Here is a 24,792-nt window from a genome sequence, read left to right as displayed (position 1 = left end):
TATGAGAGCGTGGGATGTGGGATTTTACCGACAAAAGGAGTCCTCCTTTTTGGAGTCAGAACTAGACGGAGAAGAAGGCGGAAGCTCGATATCCAGCGGTGGATCGATCGAACCAGGTATGTTCCTTTCTCTCTTCTTTTTCTTCTTCTTTCTTCTCTCCTTCTGTTCTTTCTTCTTCTTCTTCTTCTTCTTCTGTACTTTCTTCTGTTTCTCTTTCTCTTCTTGTCTTCTGATTCTGTCTTCTCTCTCTGCTGCATTTTTTTCTTTCTTTCTTTCTTTCTTTTTTCTTTTCTTCTTCTTCTCGTCTTTTGTTTCTTCTCGGTTCTTTTTTTTCTTCTTCTTGCTGCTCCTCTTCTCTTTTTTTTTTGGCTGCTGCCGGAAGGAACAGAGAAGGCGGAGGGCAGGGAGGTTTTGGGATTTTTTTTTTTGCTACTGCCGGAAGGAACAGAGAAGGCAGTAGAGTAAAAGGGACTCGATTCTTCTCTGGACAGAATCGGGCTTTTTTTTTTTTTTTTTTTTGTTCTCAGTATCGGTGGAATCCGACACAGAGAATGGGAAGGGAAGAAGAAAGATGGGGAAGGAATAGGATCCTTCGGCTCTGATACCAAGTTGATGGAGAACCTTAGGGAAGAGAGGGGAGATCAGAGTAGAGGGGGAAAAAGGAGAATCACACTCAACACATTCATTCAATAATCAAAATCATTCTCTCTAAATCTTCAATCGATTACAACCAATATATAGGAGAATAGGAACATGAAATTGGAAACTTAACTGAAATGGAAACTAGCCTAAACTAGGAAACAACTATAAAAAGGAAACCAAAGCAAGGAAGTAAATCCTACTCCTGCGTTCAAGTCTGGAAAATAAAAGCATGAAATAAAATACTAAGTAAACTACTAATTTTATTTCCAACCCTTGTTGGACCAAAACCCTGGGTTGGACCGGTTCTTCTTGGCTCTTGGCTTCCAAAGCCGGTTATGCTGGTCCAACCAAGAAAGGGCAGATGTATCTGCATCACATGAGGTGTGGCTGAAACCTACAGCCAAAGGCCCAGAAGCAGAGGATAAGATCTGAAAGAGAAAATACAATCTACTTTTATTAAAAAAAGGAAAAGGGAAGGGGGGAGGGGAGGGGGGGGGGAGAGGAGGGGGGGACCTGAAAGAGGAGCATTTCTTTTGTTGTTGATAACATAGTTGCCTATTCAAGTGTCTCTCACCAACAGAGATTATGCTACCGCCATTATCAGCAGCATAGCCAAAAGGTGATCTCAAATAGCTAAGCAAGAGACCTATTATATACTTATAAGATCCATCAAATTCCTTCACGTCCACAAGATAAACCTAATTATTCATCCTCCTAAGGAAACAATTCCTTAATCTGTAGGTATGGGCACACTCAAGCTGAACTGAGTTTGGCTCAGCACTGTCTGCAAGTTTCTGGGTTGGGCAAAGTTTGGGCTAACCTGTGGTAGTTATGATTTAAAGGATTTTGCATTAATATGGGATGGGCCTAGTAGGGCTTATATCTAGATAAGCTTGGCTAATCTAATTTATATATTCACATATCCATAAATGTTAAAGACACTCAACTCAACTAAGCCTCATTGCAACTATTTGGAATTGGCTATGAGACTTTTGCTCTACAATTCCATTATATCTAAGGCCATTTCTATGTTGACTTGCAAGTAATAGTGCCTTTGTTCACCACTTCAACATTGGGTCATCTTCAGGATTCCCCTTATCTTTTTCCACCTCTAAGCTTTGCTCAACCACTTCTTATTGCATTTGCATTCAATTTCCTTCATTGCAAATTGCCAAACCATGTCAAACAACTTTCGATTGTCACTTATTGATATTTTCTAAGTTTCTTCAAATGAATTCCTTATGATTGTGTCCTTCCTAACCTTGCCACTCATCTATCTCAACACCCTCTCAAACAATTTGTCACTACTAATAAAGAACTGAATTACTATTCGTAACAATTCATATTTAATATTTTTATTATGTACGGTTTCTTTATTAGACCTGGTCTCATATTCTTGGTCAAAGTTGAATGATATCATTTTAATGCAGGCAACTTCATTTTCATGTTATCATTCATTCATTACTCAGCATAATATCCATTATTGGGTTTCTTCTTGGTTCTCAGTACTATATACTGTGAACGCAAGCCATACCTTGATATAAAAGATTTCAGGTGGTCTCAAGGGAAGTGGTACTTAATATCTACTAAGAACAGGATGTGAAACGTAGATGTCCTGTTTCAGAAGGTTCCAGCTCAATATGCTTTGTAATTCTCTTTAGCATTAAACCATGTCTATTTTGTATCATAGTGCTTGCTGTTAAGGGAATGCTTTTATTGTGCAATTTATTATAGATAATCCATGTAGTAGGGTTATGGCCTTATGGATTTGAATTGCTTGCATTTGAAAGCTTAGTTAAGCTAAAAGAGTTTTTATTTTTCTATTAAAGTTTTCCAAGGTTGGCATCTTTCCCCTCTTGTACAGGACATGATTTGTGCTATTGCTGAACTTCAAAGTGACAGACAACTCCTCACAACCCGGTATAACAAAAAAACTGAGGAACCTGGGTTTGGGATCATGCAGCTGTCACCAAAAACTGCAGAGTGGCTGATCAGGTATTATATAGATGATCAGAACCTAATAAGAGTGATTACTTCTTACGAAATTGTTGCAACCCTATTTGGTTAATTATGTTATTACTGAAACTGGGACTTCCTTGCAGAGAGATGGGTTATCGGCAATATGAAATAGAAGGGGACTCGACACTTCTGTATAGGCCTTTCATAAGTGTATATTTCGGTGCAGCATACTTAAAGTGGTTATCACGTTATGATGAAAAGTATGTTCATTTTTTGTGATGTATCTTGCTGGACGCAGATATTATTTCATTGCTAGTTCTGGATTTTGTAGCATGCTGTTTCCCCTTGGGGGTATGTCCATCTTACCATTTTGTTCTTTCTAGTGGTGATTTACTCTGGGATGATTTCTTCAGGGAAAGAAATGAAGAATTTGTAGTTAGGGCTTATAAAGGTGGAACAAAAAAGGCAAAACACAAGTCAACATTGGATTACTGGCGACGGTACCTTTCAGTCAAACAGTCTCTCCCATCAAGGAGGTTATTTCAGCATCGTATAGTCAATATGCATTTAATCTTTTTCCCTGCATTTGAGTTTTCTTTTTAATTAGCCGAACCTTTAACCTGAAGATAAAGCATTGTTTACCCTCATCTTTAGCTGCAGCTATCCAGTCATATGAGTGGGTATCCTTAATATCCGCTCCCCATTATTTTCACATCACAGTAGGTTGGGTAAAGAATGGTGCATGATATGAGCTGTAGCTGGTTATGACTTATCTGTGTTGTGGAATGGGTTGTACACATAGTTACATAATCTTAAGGGGCTACCTATTGTTTTCAATAAATAAAAAAGAGTCCATTTTTAAGTTGAATCAAAATGCATGTACTAAAATTTGTAGACATTGTCTGATTATTGTGCAGAGAGATAGATAATGCTTCAATGCCTGATGCTTCTACTCTTGCTCTGCCTGTTTCAGAGAAGACAGGTATCGTTTCTCCTACTGATAGCATATCTGGCAGGAAATGATGACATATAAATGATTTCTATGCTAGGTCTTTTTCCCCCTCCCATTAGAAAGGGCAAGAGTAATCTTTGATAGAATAAAGTTCCCTTCTCAGTGGAAAAAATGGGTGAAAGAGAGGAAGAAGAAGAATGAAAAAATGAGAGAGAGAAGAAGAAAAAGAAAGAATTTGATTTTTGTAATGCTTGGGTAATGACAACTAGGTCTTATTGTCGAGCTATTTGGATGGATATGTGATTCTTTGACATCCTTTCTACTAGTTGCACTACCAGTTATTTAATATCTTTTGCTTCTTGAGTCCTGTTGGTATCAATTTAAACTTCAGGTCATATATTTCATTTCGTATGAGATCCTTTATCATATTTGATGAGTTTGTGGAGAATACCATTGCTGAAGTGTCCAGCACAAAAGCTTAAGCTATTAGATGGAGAGGCCCAATTGGTATATGGATATCTCTAAGGTCCCGGAGTTTTCCACTGGGATTATTCCCAACAATTATTACTCGTCTTACACTAATTTGTACCTAAGAGCTCCTGTTACTTTTTCTCTTTTTCTTGTAAGAACAGGTCATGAGTGGACATACTGGGATTCAAGAGCTTCTCCTGAGAACATGGAAGAGATGTGGAACAACCCTGATGTCCTCAAAGAATGGACCAAGTCTAATGAGAAAAGAGGAAAAGTGCGCTTCTCGCATGATGCAGAGAAGAGACCATACCTATCCCAAACAGAAGTAAAGGTAAGATTAGATGGTAGTGGAACATGTCTATATTCAAGGTTTGAAGTATTGATAAAGGTGGGATTGTTTGTAAGCCAAATTTCAGAGACATCATGGATATTTAGGATTTGTGTGAGTACACTGAGACATTTAAGATAGCCATGCAAAACTCTCAGGAAACACAGACAACTTGTATAAATGCATGGAAACACATTTCATAAATTATATTTAACTAGAAGTAAGGGATAAGTACACAAGCCGTACTTAACATCTATGGTGACTAGGATTAATCTAACCACTCGATCTGGATCTTGGAGTGCTTTTGCATCAGTTCTCTTAATCCATTTCTAATTGGTTTTGAAACTGAGAAAACTACAAATATCCAAACAGACGAACTAATTCGTTTTTGTAAGTTAATAACTTGATATATGAACATCTGTGGTGTGCCAATACTTGGGAGCACTTTGATGTAACGTGACCTCGTTAATTTTGGCCCTCCAAAAATAATTTTTTATTTATCCAAGTTTGTGTGGGAGATGATTGCTAGGTGTTTCTTCTTACCATTGTCAAGGGTGGTGAGGGTTATGGAAATTCATTTCCTTATTGTGAAAATTTATAGTTGTGATAACAACTTGTGGTACTGCCATTTTACTGGCCTCCCTTTGCAGGCAGTTGCTGAAATCATTCTTTCAAAACACTTCAGTACAAGAAAAGTGAAACCTGTAAGTTCTTTTTGTCTTTAAATATATTTTTGGATGCCCACCCTGTGGTTGTAAGTGGGACAATGTACTGACTGAATTTTAGTATAAACTGTCACCTCTATGCTTAGAAAGTAACATGAACAGTTATGATTTCTTTCAGTTTGCTTTTTTGTGCTCCTCCAGGGCTGTTCTTGAAGGTGTCAGCCCACTATGTTGGTAAAGTCAATGGTTCCTGATACACCGTGATCATATCCCGCTAGTATGAGGTCCCTTCTTCAAGTAGTAGTAGCATTAACCTTCCCCCCAAACTCAACCATTCCCATCCTCAGGGGGTCGATCTGGCTAGTAGCCAAGAGCCCAGATGGGGAGGGCGGGTAGCTCTTCTTTGCTGTTGCCCGACAGCCTTGTTCTGATCTCCTTCAAGTAATTTTTCCATGGCTTTCGTTCCTGACAACCTGACAAATCAGTCACATTTTAGCTGATTGGTCCTAAGGGACTCTCAAACTTATTATCGACCCCATTGGACTGTTCCCTCATGAGTTCAAATCTGCTTCTGCTGTACTTTTTGAGGCCTATGAGAAATTCTTTTCTGTTTATCCTACTTTTGTTAATTGAGATGGTACTCTGCCCAATTAACAGTGGAAGCAAGTACCTAATTCAAATGTAGGGTTGGGGCCTTCGGAATCTGCATTAAGAATTCCCAATGACTCATATAAATCTCATTCCAAGTACTATAGCCTTGCCAGCCAAGCCCTTTTGTGCTTTATTTTTTTTTTTTCTCTTTGTTTGGTAGATTTGGCAGTATGATACACACACACATACACAACCTTCTTGGCCAATCCAATTTACTCATAAGTTATGATTCTCAAATCCCCTTGAACAAACCACTTAATTGTCTTTCAATAAAAGGATCCTTTAATTTTTTTTTTTTTTTTTGGTGATGCAATGACAAAATCAGTAAGAATTAGGAAAAACTTGTTAAAAAAAGAGATTCAGTGAAATAGAAAACCACCCATTATGATCTCATATTTTTTTAGGAGAGAATGACCCATGACCATTTGGAACAAACCGGTGCAAAGAGAGGTCTGACCTACAGGACCTACCTGTGGTATGTGTTACTCTTTTATGTGTACTAGTATTATTTAGGAAAATAAAATTTGGATATTTCTGAAACCATGTTGGCTACATAAATATTTAAGGATTCTGTTTTGAGGTAAATTTACGATGAAATGATATTTGAATCATAGTTATCAAGGCGTCACCTTGTTGGTTTCACCTTGCGTCTAGGCCCCTCCACCGCCCTAGGTCATCACCTAGACACCATGACAACTATGATTTGAATAATTCTGTAATACCCAGTGTAGAGTGCTCTTCTGCATAAATTCAGGTTGAACTTGTTAGCTCCTCTTTATCATGTCTTTTTTCTACACCAACTAGTTTTGCTGTTTTTCACTCTGGGAATTCTCTCTTCCTCTCCCAAGAAATTTCTTATCTCACCTCTTTTTCTTTGAATTTTGCATTTCTTAGAATTTTTTTTGCTGAAGCTTGGTTGGAACATTTTCCTTTCCTCAGACAGTTCTAGCGGCCCTTGCGGAGGTCTGTAGCATGCGCTTTGTGAATGGCGTGGGATCCTCTACTGGAATTATGGGAATTGATTATCCCATGGCACAATGGCTATACAAGTATTTCCATGATATTATATCAAAACTTTTTACATTACAAATAGGGATATGCATAAAATCATGACTTCATGAACTGAATTCTTTTATGGAGTTTTTTTTTTTTTAAACAAAGTATTTTCAAGAGCTTACGGAGCACTATGTTGTATTTTATGTCAGCTGAAATGCTTTTGTCCTTCATCTCATTCCAAGGGATATAGGTTACAAGGCTTACCAAGTCCAGTCTGTTGAGGATCTTTTCAACCCCTTCGCATCTATGTATTTTGGTGCAGCTTATATGGCTTGGCTATCACAATATGGAGGGAGGTTTGTGTTTCGAACGTCAAAAATAAAGAAACTAAACATGCTTGTATAGTTGAGTTGAAGTTTCTAAATTATTCAATTGTGGTGGCTGTAAACCAGGGAAAGAACTCCAGAGTTTATTGTTCAAGCTTATCTTGGAGGGCCAGAGAATGTTAATCTTCAACAGACAGGCCCACTGTGGATTAAATTTGAGGAAGCCTTGAGCCAATATCCAGACACAAAGAAGTATGATTTCTCTCATCATCAGTCATTGCCATATAAAAATGATGATTGTCATACTATTGCCATGTCTAAATTTCTGTTCCTTTCCTCTGCTAATAAACAAGTGAAAAGTTATTCCTTCCTTCTCTTAACTTACCGTTTCATCAACTCGACTGTAGGGATAAAGGAACCTGCTCCATTTTGTAGTCAATATATACTTCTGGATGCATCCAAGAACAAGCCAGCTGAGTGTCATTTCTGAAAAGATTTACACAGTAAATTTCCGATTGAACTGCATTTAAGTTTGACCAATCAACAAAAAAATTTGAAATAAGATAGCAGATTCAGTGTGTACAGATGAGATGTTAATATTCAAGTAAAGATTATGTTTGAGTGTCATTTATATTTGTGTAGAATCCAAATAACTGGGTATTACTTAACATAAAGCCCCAGTCTTAATGCTTTGTCACTGGTCCCTCAATTATAAAACCCATTAAGACTCCCAGTTGGAAGGATTCGAAGAAGAAAACGAAGAGGGGGATATTGTAGATTCCCTAAGGAAGAGATATGGTGAGGTTCTGTAGACTTCCCTCGCTATTCATTTCTACATCCCCAGAATCCTGACAAACAAGTCGGGGAGAAATTTATTATAAGATTTATTTTATCTTTCCTTGTCATATTATTTATTGAGTACTCATCCATGTGACTTCGTTTTTGCTTTATTTCTTAGGGAGAGGGTTGGGCATGGTTCAAGATTTCTTGAAGCCAGTGGCTCAATCAATGGGGAGGAACATGGGGTGATTTTTCAAAGGGGAGGGAGAGTGCGCGGGCTGGGCTGCACCCCAACAATGTATCCACCTTTTTCCTTTTTTTCCTTTTTTTTTTATATTGTTACAGATGCATGAATATACACGGAATGTGAGAATATAAAATGGAATATTTGATTGAATTAGACATAGATATGCGGCGCGTAGTTAATCTAGATGAATTCTTCTCTATCCAATGGTTAGATTGGAAATATCATTTATCCACGTAATATATATGCATTGTGACATTTGGTAAAATAACAAACTTTTATGATAATAATAATTGGACAAAGTTTCCCTTGATTGTGTAGTGAACCTCACCACATGATCCAAGGGTTTGAGATCCCACCCCCCCTCCCCTGTAGCCTTGATGGCACATGGGTGAATGGATTCCCTTTCTTTGTGACCTTAAGGAAACTTGGTCCATAATAACTCACCTTACTCATATTAATCCTATTCCCCCTCCCCCCTTTTCCCCCAAAATCTATATGGTCAAAACCAAAAATTGAGCTACCATTTGGCTTGGAAAATGGTATCCATAGTCATCAATTCATTCTTACCCGAAAAAAGAAAAATGCCATATCCATTAGCTTGTCCCCGGAAAAAACTCATATTAAACAAATCGCAAGTGTTCCAAGGAAGCCAAACAGCCAAAAACACTCAGGAATCAAGTCCACAATGATGAACCTAACCTCGTTTTCTTTTATGCTCCTCTAAGAATCTAACAAAGCCATCGAGGCAACGTTCATTCTCATCCCTGTTGCCAAACATCTCCCTTGCCTCCTTCGCTTTACTCCTCAAAGATTCTCCCTCTTTCTCCACCATCACTAACCTCACCGAGTCAGCCACCGAGTCTCTAGTGAACGATCCATCTCGCTCGTCTCTTGGTATCTCCAACCCAATCTTCTTCTCCTCCAAAAGCCTAGCATTAAGCCCTTGATCGTTCATCACCGGCAGTAGAATCAGAGCTCGCCCCAAACGCAGTGCTTCAATGACCGAGTTCCAACCGCAATGAGTCAAAATCCCTCCTATAGCCGAGTGACCCAATATCCTAAACTGGGGAGCCCAACCTTTATAAACCAACCCACGATTCCTAGTCCGGTCCTCAAATCCATCTGGAAGCATACCCATATTCCTCCCGTCCTTGGTTGAACCGGGCAGTTCTCGAAGAACCCAAAAGAAGGGCAACCCGGATAGCTCCAATCCAAGAGCCAACTCGTTCACCTGCTCTTGACTCAGTCTTGCCTCGGTTCCTAATGCAACATAAACCACTGACTCAGTTCTCCGCTTATCTAGCCATGCTCTTAACTCAACCCATTCTGTAGAGTTTACTTCGTCTTCCACAGGAGGAAGGAAACCGATGGGAATCACCGGTTTTTGCCAAAACTGGGTTAAAAGATCGAACCACTCGGGCTCGAACTCAACCCGGCTTCGCACAGCAACTATCTCACAATCTCGGAGTGCAATACCGAAACGATACGAATCCGAAACACCCGAAATGTTTTCGGGCAGTGAGTGTTTCACCTCATGAAGGCGAAAAACTATGTTGGAAGGGAAAGGAACCCAAGAGGGAGAGACAGTCAAGTCCTCCGCCGTTGACCATGTGGCTTCGCCGCCCAGCGACACCGATGGTGGGCCGAGGAAAGCAAGCATAGCGGCGGTGAAGAGGCCGTAGAAAGCACATGGCACGCCGAGCCTCGCTGCGATTGAGGGTAGCCAGTGAGAGGCATAGTCGTAGATGATCCAATCTGGGGTTGATCCTTCAAGGATAGCAGCAATAGGGCCTTCAAGCCCATCAAAAGCTATCTTTAGATATTGGGATTTATTGGCCGGGATGTCCATGGAAGACTCTGCGTTCTCAGGGAGGCCATGGACGTGTGGCAGAGGAAGCTCGATCAGGGTTATTAGAGGGGAGAGATTGGACGAGAAATTGGATAGTCTTCTTATATTTCTTGGGGTGGAGATGAAGGAGATTCGGTGGCCTTCGCGAGCTAGGTACTTTGAAAGCTCTAGAAAAGGGATGAGGTGACCCATGGCTAGCCATGGAAGCATAGTAACGTGAAGCTTGCTACTGTTATCCATTGATGATTGAGCTTGTTCTCAGATTGACTTCTTGGAGAGGATTCATAAATAGAGCTAAATGCCTTTTTGTAAGGGCCTAAGGGCCACACCGAGGTGCTTACCGAAAAAAAAAAAAAATTACTGAGGGATGAGATTCAAAGTTATACGCTAATCTCAAGGGAAGATGATTAGTCAATAAGGGCAGAAAGAAGACAGAACAATAGTGTCGAGGAAAGAGAGAGAGAGAGAGAGAGAGAGAGAGAGAGAGAGAGAGAGAGAGAGAGGGAGATCAGTGATAGAGATAAGAGATAGAGAACTCAGAAAATGATCACTTCGAGCAATTTGTTTTAACAACACCTCACGGTGACATCACCAATTTCCAATTTTTTCATTCCATGGTCACGTGATCACTGCATCAGCATATGGACCACCAGATGAAATGCATTGGCTATAGAGGGTAGGGTTCTTTTCACCTGGCCTTGTGTTTGGATGTAGGGGCATGTCATCAGCTAGCCCCTTTTTTTTCCCCCTCATATGATATGGGACAGTTTTCTTCCCCAGAAATCCTTGCACCACAAATACAAGGGCATGCAATGACTATCGTGTCTCTACATAGGGGTGCATGCCCTTGTGTGCAGACGCATAAGCATCTATACTTACCTATATGATATACTACATGTATTATATCAAGTTTCTCTACAATTTGAATGTAGAGGAAATCTTCACATCCACTACTATAGATACCTTTATCATTAGTGCATTAGGGAGTAAAGATGTCAATTGATTTGGTTTTGATTCAATTTAAGTTACAACATATGGAAACTGAAACCAAATAAGAGTCTATTTTCCAAAATCTGAACCAAATCGATTTGATTCAATTCTTTATTTGGTTCATTATTGGGTTTGGGCTTTATTTTAGGTGTTTGTGCAAAAAAGAAAGAATTACTTCTACCAAAGAAGGATCCATAACTTCTATTCAAGCAGTTTATGTACCTATGGACGATTGACCGACCCTGCTCTTGGTGACATTCGTAGATTTAGACGCTACTACCGTACTATCAAGAGGATTAGCTGCCAAAAATATCTATCCAGCAGTAGATCCTTTAGATTCAAAGTCAACAATGTTTCAACCTCGGATCGTTGGTGAGCAACATCAACACTAAAAAACCCTTATTTGTTAGGATCATAATCTAAAATAAATAATTAAATAAATAATAGAATTTACCATCCACATTCAATTTGATTTAGTTCGAAAATGGGTAATTTGGTGTGGTTTGACGATTTCAATCAAGAAACAAAATCGAACTGATTGCAAAAAGATTCTATATTTTGAAACCAAAATCAAATTGATTTGTTTCTATTTGATTTTAAACGGTCGATTTCTTTTTTTGATCTAAATTGTCACCATATAAAGGGAGGGATGTAAATTCACCTCTTCAATGTGGAGTGAGTGCACAATGATGCCTCAATAGTAAAATCACAGTGTCACATTTCCAGTCGATAAGAGATGCCTTTACTTAACAGGTAAGTGTGTCAATTTAGAATAAGAACAAAATTGATGTTTTAAAATTTGAATTGAAAAAAATCGGTTACATTTCAGGATGAAATAATCATCAGTTTTATTCGATTCGAATAGATTGAAATGTAATCCATGTAAATTGAATCCAAACTCAACCAAGAACCCTAAGACGCTGAAGCATGAGTTCTAAGGTTTCAGTTTTCAGTTCTTCTTGGTTGCCTCAATCTGAGTATCAATTCTTCCCACTTCTTTTCTATCGTTCCACATATTTATGCTTGTTTTCCTCTTGAGTTTTGCACATTTAAGCTCATTTCTCTTTCTTATCACATTTGGCATTGCGGAAAGGACCTCTTGGTATGGTGGTGGCTGCCGGGGCTGCAATGCATCGGCCTAAGTCTATGGAGAGTTCATTTGTTCAAATCTCCCCCACCCTCTCAAATCCTTCTGGCCACCTTTACTTGAGTTCGGATGCCAACCCCTAGTGGTCTATGGGCCCTCAATAGGATGTGACCTGAAAAAAAAAAAAGAAGGTAATTTACTTTCACATTTGATTTATTTCAATAGGTTATTCCACTTAAATTGAATTTGAAATGATTTTTTATTGAAGGTGAACTGAACAAATTATAACCAAATAAATTAAGTTGAATTACCAAGACCTAATATGAAACAAACAAGAACTGACTTGGTTCAATTTTGATTTGTATATATTGTATCTTGATTGAATCAAAACTGAACCAAACCAAAAAATTTGAGCTTAATCGATTGACTCTTTTTTTCATAAGGATTTTTTTGTTTGCAAAGGAAATTAAAAGGAAGTGAAGTATAAAATAATAATAATAAAAAAAAAAAAATTATAATCATTATCCCATGTGACTATATCATCAAATTCAAATCATTCCATTTGGATTTACTATGGTTCAATCCGTTCACTAATGCCACTAGAATCTGAATTCGATTTGTGGATAACATTAGTCTCATGAGTAATTGAGTACTATAAGTTAGCACCCTCTTTGTCTATCTCTCTCTTCCCCTTGAAATGATCTCCTACCCTTCTTGTATGATGCTCCATTACATGCCCCCCATGCGACTCACTAATTTATTGCAGCCCACTAGCTTATCGCATACAGGTAGGGTGCCTATCCGTTTACCCTAAGAATATTAAATGGTTACCCAACTTTATAACCGTTCATATGCCAAATTGATGTGTAGAGCTTTTATTTTAGATGGTTGTCGTCCGATTTCATGTGTTGGATGATCTCCCAACAGATTTTTGTAGGAGTAAGAGATTAAGGGACTTGGAACCTCTGTGGCGCGAAGGGCATCTGGCGTGCATCTAATGTTTAGAAATATCTTAGGCTACGTGTGACTACCTTGGGCTCTATATCTAAGCGTTTTTTACCATTGGATGCGTGCCAGAAGCCCTGTTGGGCCGCATAGCAATTCATTCTGAGATTAAGGCTGGAAAAAAAAAAATAGTTGCTCTCTCTCTCTCTCTCTCTCTCTCTCTCTCTCTCTCTCTCTCTCTCTCTCATGTGAACGAACCCAAGTGAGAAGGAGCTGGAGACATTGGGCGAATTGGACTTGACAGAAGGACATCACCAGGCCTAAGACTACCGGGCCTATACATTAGAGTTTAGTCTATGTACTGAAGCCACCAGATCAGGGTAGAGCCCAAAGAAATGGGTGGAACAATAGAAGTCATGTCATATCCAGGGTCCATGAGCAATCAATAACATATCCATTTCCATTAGGTCAGAGTCAAAGGAAGTGGGCTGAACCATAAGGGTGTCAACCGGTACGGTACAGTAAGCCAAGATCAATATTAAAATCATATCGTATTGAGAAAAATGCCTACATTATACTACCAATACCATATCGATTTGATACGATTTTTATGCAATTCAATTATGATTTTGAAACAATATTTTTTCATTTTTTGCCTTTTATTTATCTATAGTCGATTTTAGGCTGGTTTTTTTAGAAGTAGTAGTATTTGAAATCAAACAAAATCAAATGAACAAAAAATTAGACTAACCTGATTAAAAAAAAAAAAAAAAGACCAATCCGATAATTACTTCACAAGAAACCAACCCCCCCAACAAAGATTTTCTCATCAATTTCTTCATGTATATATGTAAACTAGAAACCGGACTAGATCAAAACTAGCCTGATTACAATCGATAACAAAAAACAATAAGAAACAATCGAAAATCGAAAGCTCCTTAATGATTTGGTTTCAATCTGATACCAAATTGAAACTAATTCAGCCCAATAGAAACCGGGCCAAAGTGCCAAACCCACCTATTGATACTCTTAATTTATATTTTCATTCAAAATGCATTTTTTTGTGGTAAAGGTTTAAAAAGCGTTTTGTTTTGCGAATCTGTGCGTAAGGCTCACGCTATCTTATAGGCTTCTATTTATATCCCTAATCGCGTGTGGTTCTAGGTCTTCTAGTATCGAGTCTTTGCGTAACCATCAAGCAACCTAAATTATGTCTTCCTTTTTTTATCGATAATCTGCTAATAAAGTAAGAGATTACGTTACCCAATCTTGGTTCTACAACAGTGCCGGCAGTGTTGTTCAACTTTTAACAGAGATCTCGGGTGGATGAGCTTTGTTTTTTGGGTTTTATGTGTGTATGCAAGATCTCTTAGTAGATAGATTAGACGATCTGCTAAAAATCGATGGTAATCCACGTTGATCAGTAGCCTTGATAATATATCAGATGATCCTCTTAACTATCTTGCTAAGGATCCAGCAAAAGGCCACAATCTTCGTAGCTAGGCTTTGATACCAACTAGTGCCGGAGGCTGCTGGGGCAGTTTACACACTAAGAAATTGCAAATTAAGAGCAAGAGAGAATAAGAAGAGAGAAGAGGCCAAGTGCCTGTGCGATTGCTGTGTTGCGAGTCAGTAACGTTGATACCATACAAGGATTCTTCTTTATTATTTTGGAGATATTGCCCCTTTTGTATTCTAAATGCTTAAATTGTATTTCTTGTATATATATCAAGCCTACGGGCCCATATGTAATTATGTTATGTAATACAATTTGGGTATCAAGAGTATTGGGGTATTTACAGATATGTACAGGTAAGACATCCACTGAAATACAAATTTTATTTGACTTAGTGTGTATATGCTGTGTTGTGGTTACTATGTCATGTGATCCTGACAGGTTTTGGGTTAACAGGGGTTAACTCGGTCATCAATCCGGTTCTGTGTGGAACGGGATGTGACAACAGTGGTATCAAAACAGGATGCTCTACCCACACACATCATACAAGTTAGATCCCATAGAGTATTATAATAGGACCCCGGGGTTAGGTAAACATAAAAGCCTTAAGGGAGTAAAACCTGTAATAAGATTAAAAGTTTAGATACTTGCATTTCATCTCATATGCTGTTTAAATTTTTAATAAATTTAAATCAGTGGGTTGATTCCATAAACCAATAAGATTTATAAAGTAATAAAAATTTCGACAGCATAACAATGCTATATTGAATTTCTAAAAAATTTATAAGGTCAGTTGATAAATACATATGTAAACATAATCACAAAATAGGGTGACACACATGGTCACAACCAAACCACATCAAATAAGTCAAATTAAGTAAAAATGTTTCAAAAGTAACAACATTCACAAAATACCACCAATTTTCCAACCATAAAAATATATCCAGCATATACAAGTATCAAAGACCATCAGAACTACCATCATAAGTTAAAAAAATAGGAGAAGAATGTGGAGGAGGAAACTGCCACTTCACTGATCGTCCCTGGGTGAAGAAGATGAACTACCTCGCTTGGGCCGTGACTTGCAATGGAAATTGTCGTCAAAAAAGTCCAACCGGTCATTGATTAGGACCATTTCCCTTTGTACTCTACGGAAGTCAACAGTGACACCCTTGGAAACCTCATCCAAGTCCCTTGTTAGGATCTAGAAATCAGTTTTCATCCTCTCCAGTCTATGATGTATCGCCAACCCCCGGGCGATACTCTCCTCCATCTGCTCAGAAATCTGATCTTGCCCCTCCTTCAGGGCACCAATGCTGTCCATCAGCTTTTGAAAATCAAAAGCCCCACCTGAAGGTGGTGGAGCCATGAATTGTGGATCAGCAGCCCTAGTCTCTAGCTCCTCTAGAATATCCTCCTCATCAATCTCTTCCTCAGTAGGATGAGGGAAATAATCCTCATCCTTCTCACTCATGTACTTAGCCTCCATGTCTTTCGACCCTTGCTCTTCTACCTCCTGTGGTGCCCCCGCTGGCATTGGCAACCCCATCCTCTACAGATTTTCTTTGGTAAATCTATCCCCTGGGTACTTCCCTTCCTCACTTGTCAAATCCACTTGAAAGTACTCAAAGACTTTGGTAAGTGACCTCCCATAAGGAAAATCAGAGTCATTAGGATGAGCAGTGTGATACTCCATGGTCTTCATTATAATATATGGGAGGTAAAGGTGGGAAGCACCCCCTTCCAGGGCCATAGAGATGCAATATGCAAGGTAAGCTGTCATGAAGATTACATGGTTCCTGTGACCTGCCTTGGGAAGCAGGTTGAATTGAGCCAGTCATGCGAAAACTTGGATTGATGCATTATAAGCAGTCTCCTTGCCTTTTTTGGACGACATCTTGACAACACAAAAGAGAAGTGTGTAAGTGAAGGAATGGAGAATATAAAAAGAATGTGATAAGCAATATCTTAAAAAAGGGGGGTGAGTTGATCCCTATGAGAAATGACATAGATAGTAAAAACCCCAAAATGCAATGAGCAATTCTAAAATGCAATAATGCTAAGCAATGAAATTGAGAGGAGTAAAGAAATGTATGCAAGGATAAGTTAGTCTATAGTGTCTATTGAAAACATAAAAATGAAGCACGTGGATGCAAGAACCTACTTGTTACCCAAATGCAATTAAAGGGGGAGTGATAAATACAATGATGGAAATGGTTACAGTTAAATCAAGGAAAAGGGATGGAAAGCCCTAAACCTTTGATTGCAGACAATGGAGTTGTGCATGAGTAAAAGTGAGATAATCATGAAGGGAAATTACTATCCCTAAAATAAAATTATTCAAGCTACTTTGCAAGTCATGATAGAGGATGGACATAGTGATAATTTCTATTCATAAAGGAAAAGTAAAGAAAATGGAGAAAAACCCCCAATTTCCAAAGGATTTTGACATGAGGGTGGTGATTGTATATCAAAAAGCGGAAACATAGACACACACGAATGGAAATGACTACTATACTATTGTGTGTGTGCATTAAGAGTGAAAAGTAGCATTTGAACCGTCAATTTGATGTAGAGAAAGAAAAATGAGGATAAAACCCTAAAACAGAGAATTTAGGGCAAGAAATTAAGATTTTCTCTGTATAATCCGTCAACCAAGACCAACAAACCATGGAAAGTGTAAATGGATCATTACATTGCCAAGAAAACAAATATTCCATGGAAGAAATGTAGTATAGGATGAAATATTGAGATCTATAACAAAGAATACCGAAAAGTAGTCATTCTCAAAGGGAAAAGGGAGAAGGAGAACTTACTTGTGGAGTTGAGAAGATGAATCAGAGTTGGAACGCCGATTTGTGAGTGAAATCCTGAGTTGAAGAGGGGGATGAGACCCTCAAATCGCCCTAGTCGAAATAAGAAAGAAGAAGAAGAATAAGTGGGAAAAAGGGTTTTAAAAATTCCCTTTCAAGGTGGTCTCGGACGAGACCAACAGGCCGTCGACTGGCGGACCCTAGCCAAAATTTTCTCACCGGTCTTGCCCATCGGTCTGAGTGTAAGGCCCCAGTTGGCTTGTTCTGATGATTCTTAGTGTTCTACGCCTTCTAGGCCACAATTAGTTAATCATTATTGCGAGACCAAACTATGCATTAATAATTAGTGGAGGCATGTTTAGATATGTGGTATGGTGTATCAGTGTGGCCTGTGATATGAAATACATTGATTATGAGTATATATATATATGCAATATTGTAGAACTCAATCAATGCTTACATTTTAGAATAATCCTGGTACAGAACACCATAGTACACACCAGATCCGGTGGTTGTGCCCGTGGTGCCTCTTATGGTCAACCACCCATCCCTCATAGACCTCGACCCATGCGGCGACCCTCACATCCACCACCACAAGTGGATCATGATCTAGAACATGTTTTGGGTGACCCAACCGTAGATGGAATTCCGGGTCCACCACATGTCATCACTCCTGGTGATGTGGCGATACTTATACAACAGTTGCAAGGCGTTTTCTAGCAGCGGTTGCTTCAATAGCAACAAACATCCATGGCTGCTATGCAGTAATTTTTGAACCCTATTCTATAGGGCCAGCTTCCTAGAGGGGTTACTCCTCAGAACCCTCTAGTGGGGTCAGGAGTTGGAGTATAGTCTGGAGAAACACCACTTGGGTTTGTACCTCAAGATCAATAAGGAGGTACCCCTTCGATTCCACCATATGGCACTCTACCATTTATGATGCCTCCATCCTATCTGTACTATCGATCTTATCATCCACTAGCCACTACTAAGGCAAAGGTAGTGGAATCTTTTTAGAAGTATATGCCACCCAATCTTCACCAAGGTGGGTAATGACCTGTTGGATCCGGATCGGTGGATCTAAGAGTTAGAAAAAGTATTTGTCATAGTAGAGTGCACAGAGGTGCAGAAGCTTATATGTGCTGGGTTGCAACTTAGAAACGAAGCTGATTCTTGGTGGAAAGCTTCCAAGCCTATATTGATGGCAACTCACCCTGAGCCTACTTGGGAACAATTCAAGGAATTGTTCTTTTCAAATTACTATCCAAAAAGCTTCAGAGACTGCAAAGAAGCAAAGTTTATGGCACTAACTTAGGGAAGCAAGACTGTTTTGGAGTATCAGCAACAGTTTGAAAGCTTGTTCTATTTTTCTCCTCACCATATGAGGACCGCTAAGGAAAAATCCCAGAAATTTTTGAAGGGGTAGAAGACATCCATCAGTACAGTACTGGAGGTGCTGGACTTGAGTAAATATGCACAAATTATACAAAAGATTAAGACAATGGAAGATAGGCAGAAGGGAGAGCCATCCCTTGCACCGGGATTGTGGAAGATGGAAAATCCATATGTTAATTCAGGTGGCCCGAGTAAGAGTTTTCGTGGGTCATACTCCTATGGTCCCACCTATAGATAGCCCTACATGCCTTCAGGTTATCCCTCCCGACCAGCTAGTGGGTCGGGCACTACATCTTTCCACCCTAACACTAGTGTGGTGCCTATGGCTCCAAGACCCCCTCGTTCATCAGTTCCACTAGGAACAGTACAGAGAGCTCCTGCCCCGGTTTAACTATTGTCAAACCAATGTTTTAATTGTCATTCATACGGGCATTTCACCAAGGATTGACTTAGGGAAACCAGCCTCAGGGTAGGATGTATGCCTTAACAGCTGAAGATGTTGAAGCCAGTACAAAAGTAGTAGCAGGTACTTTTTAATTCAAAAGACCTTATAATTAAAATTTGAGTAACCTGTTATAATTATATGCAATGTTATGTTAGGTGTCTTATCTGTACAGATATACCTACATATGTCTTATTCGATTCGGGGGCGTCGCATTCATTTATATCTAAGTGATTTGCTAGAAAGCTTGATGTGCCATCTAAGACCTTAGAATGCAAGTTAGAGGTTAGCACACCTACAGCACAGTGGAACAGTTGAAAGAGGTCTGTGGGCTGTGTTCAGTTGAGATTAATGGGAAAAAACTGGATACCCAGCTTATCAAATTCAACATGCAAAATTTTGATGTCATTCTGGGTATAGATTGGTTGTCAGCTCATCGAGCAAATGTGATGTATGCTGAGAAACAAGTTAAAGTATTGGGTGATAAAGGAGAAGAGCTTGTATATCAAGTTGAAAGGTTAAGGCAACCTAGAAAGGCTATCATCTCTGTATTGCAGGTGGTGAAATTACTAGAAGACGGATGTCAGGGCTATCTTGCATCAGTACTAGATGTGGATGCAAAGGTTACTCCACTAGATGAATTAGAAGTAGTCAAGGAATTCCCTGATGTTTTTCCAGATGATCTAACTCAGCTTCCGCCTGACAGAGAGCTAGAGTTTGCAATTGACCTAATTCCTGGAGCTGCCTCAGTGTCTAAAGAACCATATAGAATGGCATCAGTTGAATTAAAAGAGTTACAGACACAGTTGCAAGATTTGCTAAAAAATGGGTTTATATGCCCAAGTGTCTCACCTTGGGGTGCACCAGTTTTATTTGTCAAGAAGAAAGATGGTAGTATGCGTATGTGCATCGATTACCAGGAACTGAACAAGTTGACCATTAAGAACCAGTGTCCATTGCTGTGTATCAACGACCTATTTGATCACCTACAAGGTGCTAAGGTGTTTTCAAAGATTGATCTTAGATTGGGTTACTTCCAACTCAAAATTAAGAGCAGTGATATACCAAGTGTTGTCATTTGGGCTAACTAATGCCCCTGCTGCTTTTATGGATTTAATGAACCGGGTATTCTATGATGTCCTTGATAAGTGGGTCATCATTTTCATTGATGACATCTTGATTTACTGAAAGTCAGAAGAAGAACATGTAAAACACCTGAGAATGGTACTACAGAGATTAACAGAACAACAGTTGTATGCCAAATTCAGCAAGTGTGAATTTTGGCTCAAGCAAGTAGGATTCTTAGGACATGTGGTGTCTGAGAATGGGATCAAGGTGGACCTAGAAAAAGTAAAAGTTGTAGTTGAGTGGAAAGCACCCAAGAATGTAATAGAGGTTAGAAGCTTCTTGGGCTTGGCATGTCACGCCCCATTCCCATAGAATCGGACCGGTGACTGAGTTCCCTTCGGGTAACACAAAATCACCAGGATCATCTAATACAGTAACCACAACACAGCAAGTCATACGGAATCATTGGAGTATAATAATACAAATACAACGAAAATCTCGTCATAACTGTTAACCTGTAATTCCCATATACTCTTGATACCCAAATTGTTATGCATAAAATATTTATATGGGGGCCCGTAGGCATGATAATTATATAAGAAATAGTAATTTAAATATCGATGTCATTTGGGGAAGAATTAAAGCAACCCAATCATGCCAAAAGAGAAATGCAGATAGTCATAGGAAGGATATTGAATTTCAAGAAGGGGAGGAGGTATTCCTCAAAATTTCTCCTACCAAAGGGTTGCATAGATTCAACAGGAAGGGCAAGCAAGTCCGAGGTATATTGGATCATTTGAAATCTTGGCTCGAGTTGGCTCCATACCTTATATGTTGGCTCTTCCGCCTTCTCTCAGCAAAGTTCATAATATGTTCCACGTGTCTATGCTGAAGCAGTACATCCATAATCCATCATATGTGCTTCCCATGAAACCTGAATATTTAGAAGCTAATATGACCTATAAAGAGTAGCCCGCTGAAATTCTAGATCGTAAGATAAAGAATCTTCGCAATCACTCCATTACCTTTGTGAAAGTTCTGTGGGCCAATCATTCGCTTGAAGAAGCATCTTGGGAGAAAGAGGATGATATTCAAGCCAAGTGTCCTCATCTTTCAGACAACAAGGTACCCCAATTTTGAGGATGAAATTTTCAAAAAGGGGGGATAAATGTGATAGCCTACTTTATAAACCCGGTCTAATTTTTTGATTGGTTTGTTTTGGTCTTGTAGGACCTAAACCTAAGCAAGTCAGGACAAGTACCTTATGAAACATGATGGCAATGATGACTCCGAACTCAGGTTGGCCAAATAAGCTGGAGTCAGTGCCTAGTGTAGTCCACGTATTGAAGCCGTACACTTACACATATCAGGGCCACGTAGTCACAATAAAGGTACATAGCTGTATTTTATATTGAGTATGCATATAAATAGTCTACAGTGGGCAAAATACATGTCGGGGCCAAGCCCCATCGAAAACCCTAATGTTTAAGCTAAGTTCTGGTCGACTGGTGGGTGGTCATAGGTGGGTTGACCCACCAGTGTGACCTACCAATCTAATCACTAGATATTTTTACCCCACTATATATAGCATTTATTACCTCTCTTTCACCTCATTTATTGTTTTACACGGTAGTTGAAAAAAGTAAAAAAGAGAGAGAAAAAGAAGAAAGAGGAGAGACAAAGGAAAAAGAAAATGGAGAAGGAGACGATCATTGTGCATTGTCGGGGTTAGATCTCTTGAATCCAACACCAGATTTGTGATCCTCATCTCGAGATCTACGATTTGAAGTGAGTAAGGTCCATATTCCTTAAGCCTTTATGAAACCCAAAGTAAAACCCTTCGGTTTGGGTAGAAATCCTTTGGATCTTGCTACTATCTTTAGAGAATATGAATCTAAGGTTTAATAGAGGTTCTATATGTTGGAAAATGATATTGAATCGACCCTTGATGGTTTCCCCAAGGTGGGATGAAGGATGGAAGAGAGCAGCAAAATCTCGATCGCGAGTGGTGGGTGCCTTGCCCGTCACTCTTAACCTGTCGGTCCAGGCAGTATTCCTGAGTTGACAAGCGAGCAAGGACTGGTGGGTGCCCTGCTCGCCAGTCGACCTACCAATCCAACTTCTCGGATTCTAATTGGACTCAAATTTGTCAGGTAACCTACTTTTGTGATTCTAAACATATTGGAATCATAAAACCTCATTGGTTATAACCTTAAAGTGGAGGTATACTAAACCTAACACTTTTATGATAGGTTGTACTAGAACTCGCGTCATCGAATGTCGGATCTACCTCATACCAAGGGTGATCATCGTACACAAATAAATAAGTGGGAAGAGGACATTGCATCATGTTATTCTGGTTGTAGACTAGTCATGTCATCATTTATTATTGTGTAGACTAGTCATCCATGAATGCCATTGCATGCATTGATGTGTGCATTATGAAATTCAATTATGATTTAATATGTTGATATTTTTAATTGTTAAATGCATGTTCTTGTTTCGTGATGTAAGATAGGTGATTTTAACTATTGATTATGATGCTTGTTAGACTAGATGTCGTAGTCTGCTTAGACATGAATGCATTGGTGGCCCGTGGTATGGGATGTGGTGGTACTATACAGTCGTACTATCTCACATAGGAGCATGCAGTTAGGATTAACATATCTCTGTGCTATAACCGTTCTCAGCAGGGGTTTAGGTGTTGGATATATCTTGTCGGCAACTTCAGTGGTATAATAGAGGGCCAATCGTACTGCTTTAAAATTTAATGTCACTTTGGGTGAGCAATTTATTTTAATGTCGTTCTGGGTGAGCATTTTACTTTCCAGTACTAGCGGTTGGCCTTCTCCAGTAACCCTATGGGCTCGTAACTCGGACCCGTAGCATACACACACTGTGGTTGTGAGTAGTACATAACCTATGACTTAAAATTATTGTCTAGGTGGATAAAGATAATAAAATGAACTGCATGCATATAGGTTTATTTGTATTGCGCATACTTGTATGGTCTTTTCTTTTCACTTACTGGGCTAGTGACCTCATCCCACGTGCACACCATTTTTAGTTGATCTTGCAGGTTATCTGGCTGAAGAGCTAGAGTCGGAATCCACCGTGAAATTTTCAGTTGAGGACTGGTGGGTCCTTGAAGATCTTGGGCACGGGGCCGAGTGCCCGTGTGATTGCTGTGTTGCGAGTTCGCAACTTTGATACCATATAGGGATGATTTTTGATTATTTTGGAGAAGTTGCCCCTTTTGTATTTTAGATGTTTAAATTATATTTTTTATGTATATATCACGCTTACGAGCCCACATGTAATTATGTTATGTAATACAATTTGAGTATCAAGAGTATTGGAGTATTTACAGATATGTACGGGTAAGACTTTCACTGAAATACAAATTTTATTTGACTTAATGTGTGTATACTGTGCTGTGGATATTGTGTCATGTGATCCTGACAAGTTTTGGGTTAACAGGGGTTAACTCGGTCATCAGTTCGGTTCTGTGTGGAACGGGGTGTGACATATATATATATATCTTTATTCGGTTCAAATATAATTTAAATAAAATATTTTTGTCATTTTTTGCCTTTTATGTATCTATAGTCGATTTTAGGTTTAGATTTTTTAGAAATAGTAAAATTTGAAATCAAACCAACCGATTGAAACATAAAATTGGACCAACTTTATAAAAAATCCAAAAACAAATCAAATCGATAGTCACTTCACAAGAAACCAAAAACCCCACAACACGAGGATTGAAAGTTCCTTGATGATTTGGTTTCAATGATCTAATACAAATCGAAATTGATTCAGCCCAATATAAACCAAAACCAAATGGACTGATTTAAAACGCGAGAAAAACGCATTTTTTGGAATTGATTTAAAATGTGTTTTTTTTTTTGTAAAATGCGTTTTAGTTGCGAATACCGTCATACCCTAACTGTAACTGGGTGTGAGGCTCATGCTGCTTTTAGTTTCTTTTTTATACCCATACACAAGAAACCAAAAACTCCACAACACGAGGATTGAAAGTTCCATAGGGCCCGTTTGTTTGATGGGGTTTTCTTGAGTGGGATTCAAGGGGAGGGATAGTTGTACGAACTATTCCACCCCATGAGATTTGAGGGTGTTTGGTTATCAGGGGGTTGGGAGTTTGATTAGACAACAAAAAAAAAAAGACCGTGCAACTCTTGTCGGCCGACATGGCTAGTATTCTCTCCCACCCCACCCCTTTGCAAAGTCCCACCAAATCGGTGGGACTTTGCTCGTAAACACGAAGGAAATCAGTTGGGAGATGGCGCGAGAACACAACACCAGCCACCTTGCCCATGCTTGAAGCTCCTCCACCACAACTCCTTCTCTGTTCGGCGGATCCAAGAGGAATATCTTCAGATTAGCAGGGGACATCAAGATTAAAAGAAACAAAAAAAAAAAAGGGCGTCGAAGAAGAGGAAGAAGATGGAGATTGATAGGTGAGCTATGCCAAAGTCCCAGTTAGTCTCGCGATCGATCTCTCCGCCTGCAAACCCCTTTGTGGCATGGAATGCAATTTTTTTTTTTTTAAAAAAGGTAGATTAAAGAAGAAGGAGAGGATGGAGACCAAATTGGAGACCTACAGACCCCTTTACAGCCGAATTAGAGACCGCTCGCAACGAATCTCTCCACCTGTAGGCCCCTTGGCACCTTGCAAGATTAGGAAAAAAAGAAAAAAGAAAAAAAAAAAA

The 24,792-nt window shown here is 39.2% G+C and overlaps 2 protein-coding genes across 6 annotated transcripts in view; one reads left to right on the top strand and one right to left on the bottom strand.

The window, feature by feature from the left end:
• LOC122082419 overlaps positions 1-7,617 on the top strand; it is a 13,445-nt gene extending 5,828 nt beyond the window's left edge. For 4 of the 5 annotated variants that reach the window (XM_042649969.1, XM_042649967.1, XM_042649968.1 and 1 more), the window contains exons 5-14: positions 2,507-2,637; positions 2,745-2,861; positions 3,015-3,137; positions 3,519-3,583; positions 4,186-4,355; positions 5,003-5,056; positions 6,608-6,717; positions 6,907-7,020; positions 7,117-7,242; positions 7,398-7,617. In XM_042649969.1, coding sequence (XP_042505903.1) covers positions 2,507-2,637; positions 2,745-2,861; positions 3,015-3,137; positions 3,519-3,583; positions 4,186-4,355; positions 5,003-5,056; positions 6,608-6,717; positions 6,907-7,020; positions 7,117-7,242; positions 7,398-7,425 — 1,038 coding nt within the window. In that variant the 3' untranslated portion in view covers positions 7,426-7,617. The remainder of the gene's footprint in view (positions 1-2,506; positions 2,638-2,744; positions 2,862-3,014; positions 3,138-3,518; positions 3,584-4,185; positions 4,356-5,002; positions 5,057-6,607; positions 6,718-6,906; positions 7,021-7,116; positions 7,243-7,397) is intronic. The other variant, XM_042649971.1, reaches the window with a different exon arrangement.
• A 956-nt stretch (positions 7,618-8,573) lies between these two features.
• Positions 8,574-10,183, bottom strand: LOC122082418 (UDP-glycosyltransferase 91C1). Its single transcript, XM_042649965.1, has one exon. The coding sequence runs from the start codon at positions 10,104-10,106 to the stop codon at positions 8,712-8,714; it is 1,395 nt and encodes a 464-aa protein (XP_042505899.1). The 5' UTR covers positions 10,107-10,183; the 3' UTR covers positions 8,574-8,711.
• Positions 10,184-24,792: the final 14,609 nt, after the last annotated feature.

This window comes from Macadamia integrifolia, chromosome 6 (assembly GCF_013358625.1).
Source record: "Macadamia integrifolia cultivar HAES 741 chromosome 6, SCU_Mint_v3, whole genome shotgun sequence".
NCBI lineage: Eukaryota > Viridiplantae > Streptophyta > Magnoliopsida > Proteales > Proteaceae > Macadamia > Macadamia integrifolia.
This window is presented reverse-complemented; position numbering and strand designations above follow the sequence as displayed.

What these genes read in the sequence shown, in the direction of transcription:
- LOC122082418 (XM_042649965.1), bottom strand. Translation starts at nt 10,106, where the DNA reads ATGGATAACAGTAGCAAGCTTCACGTTACTATGCTTCCATGGCTAGCC.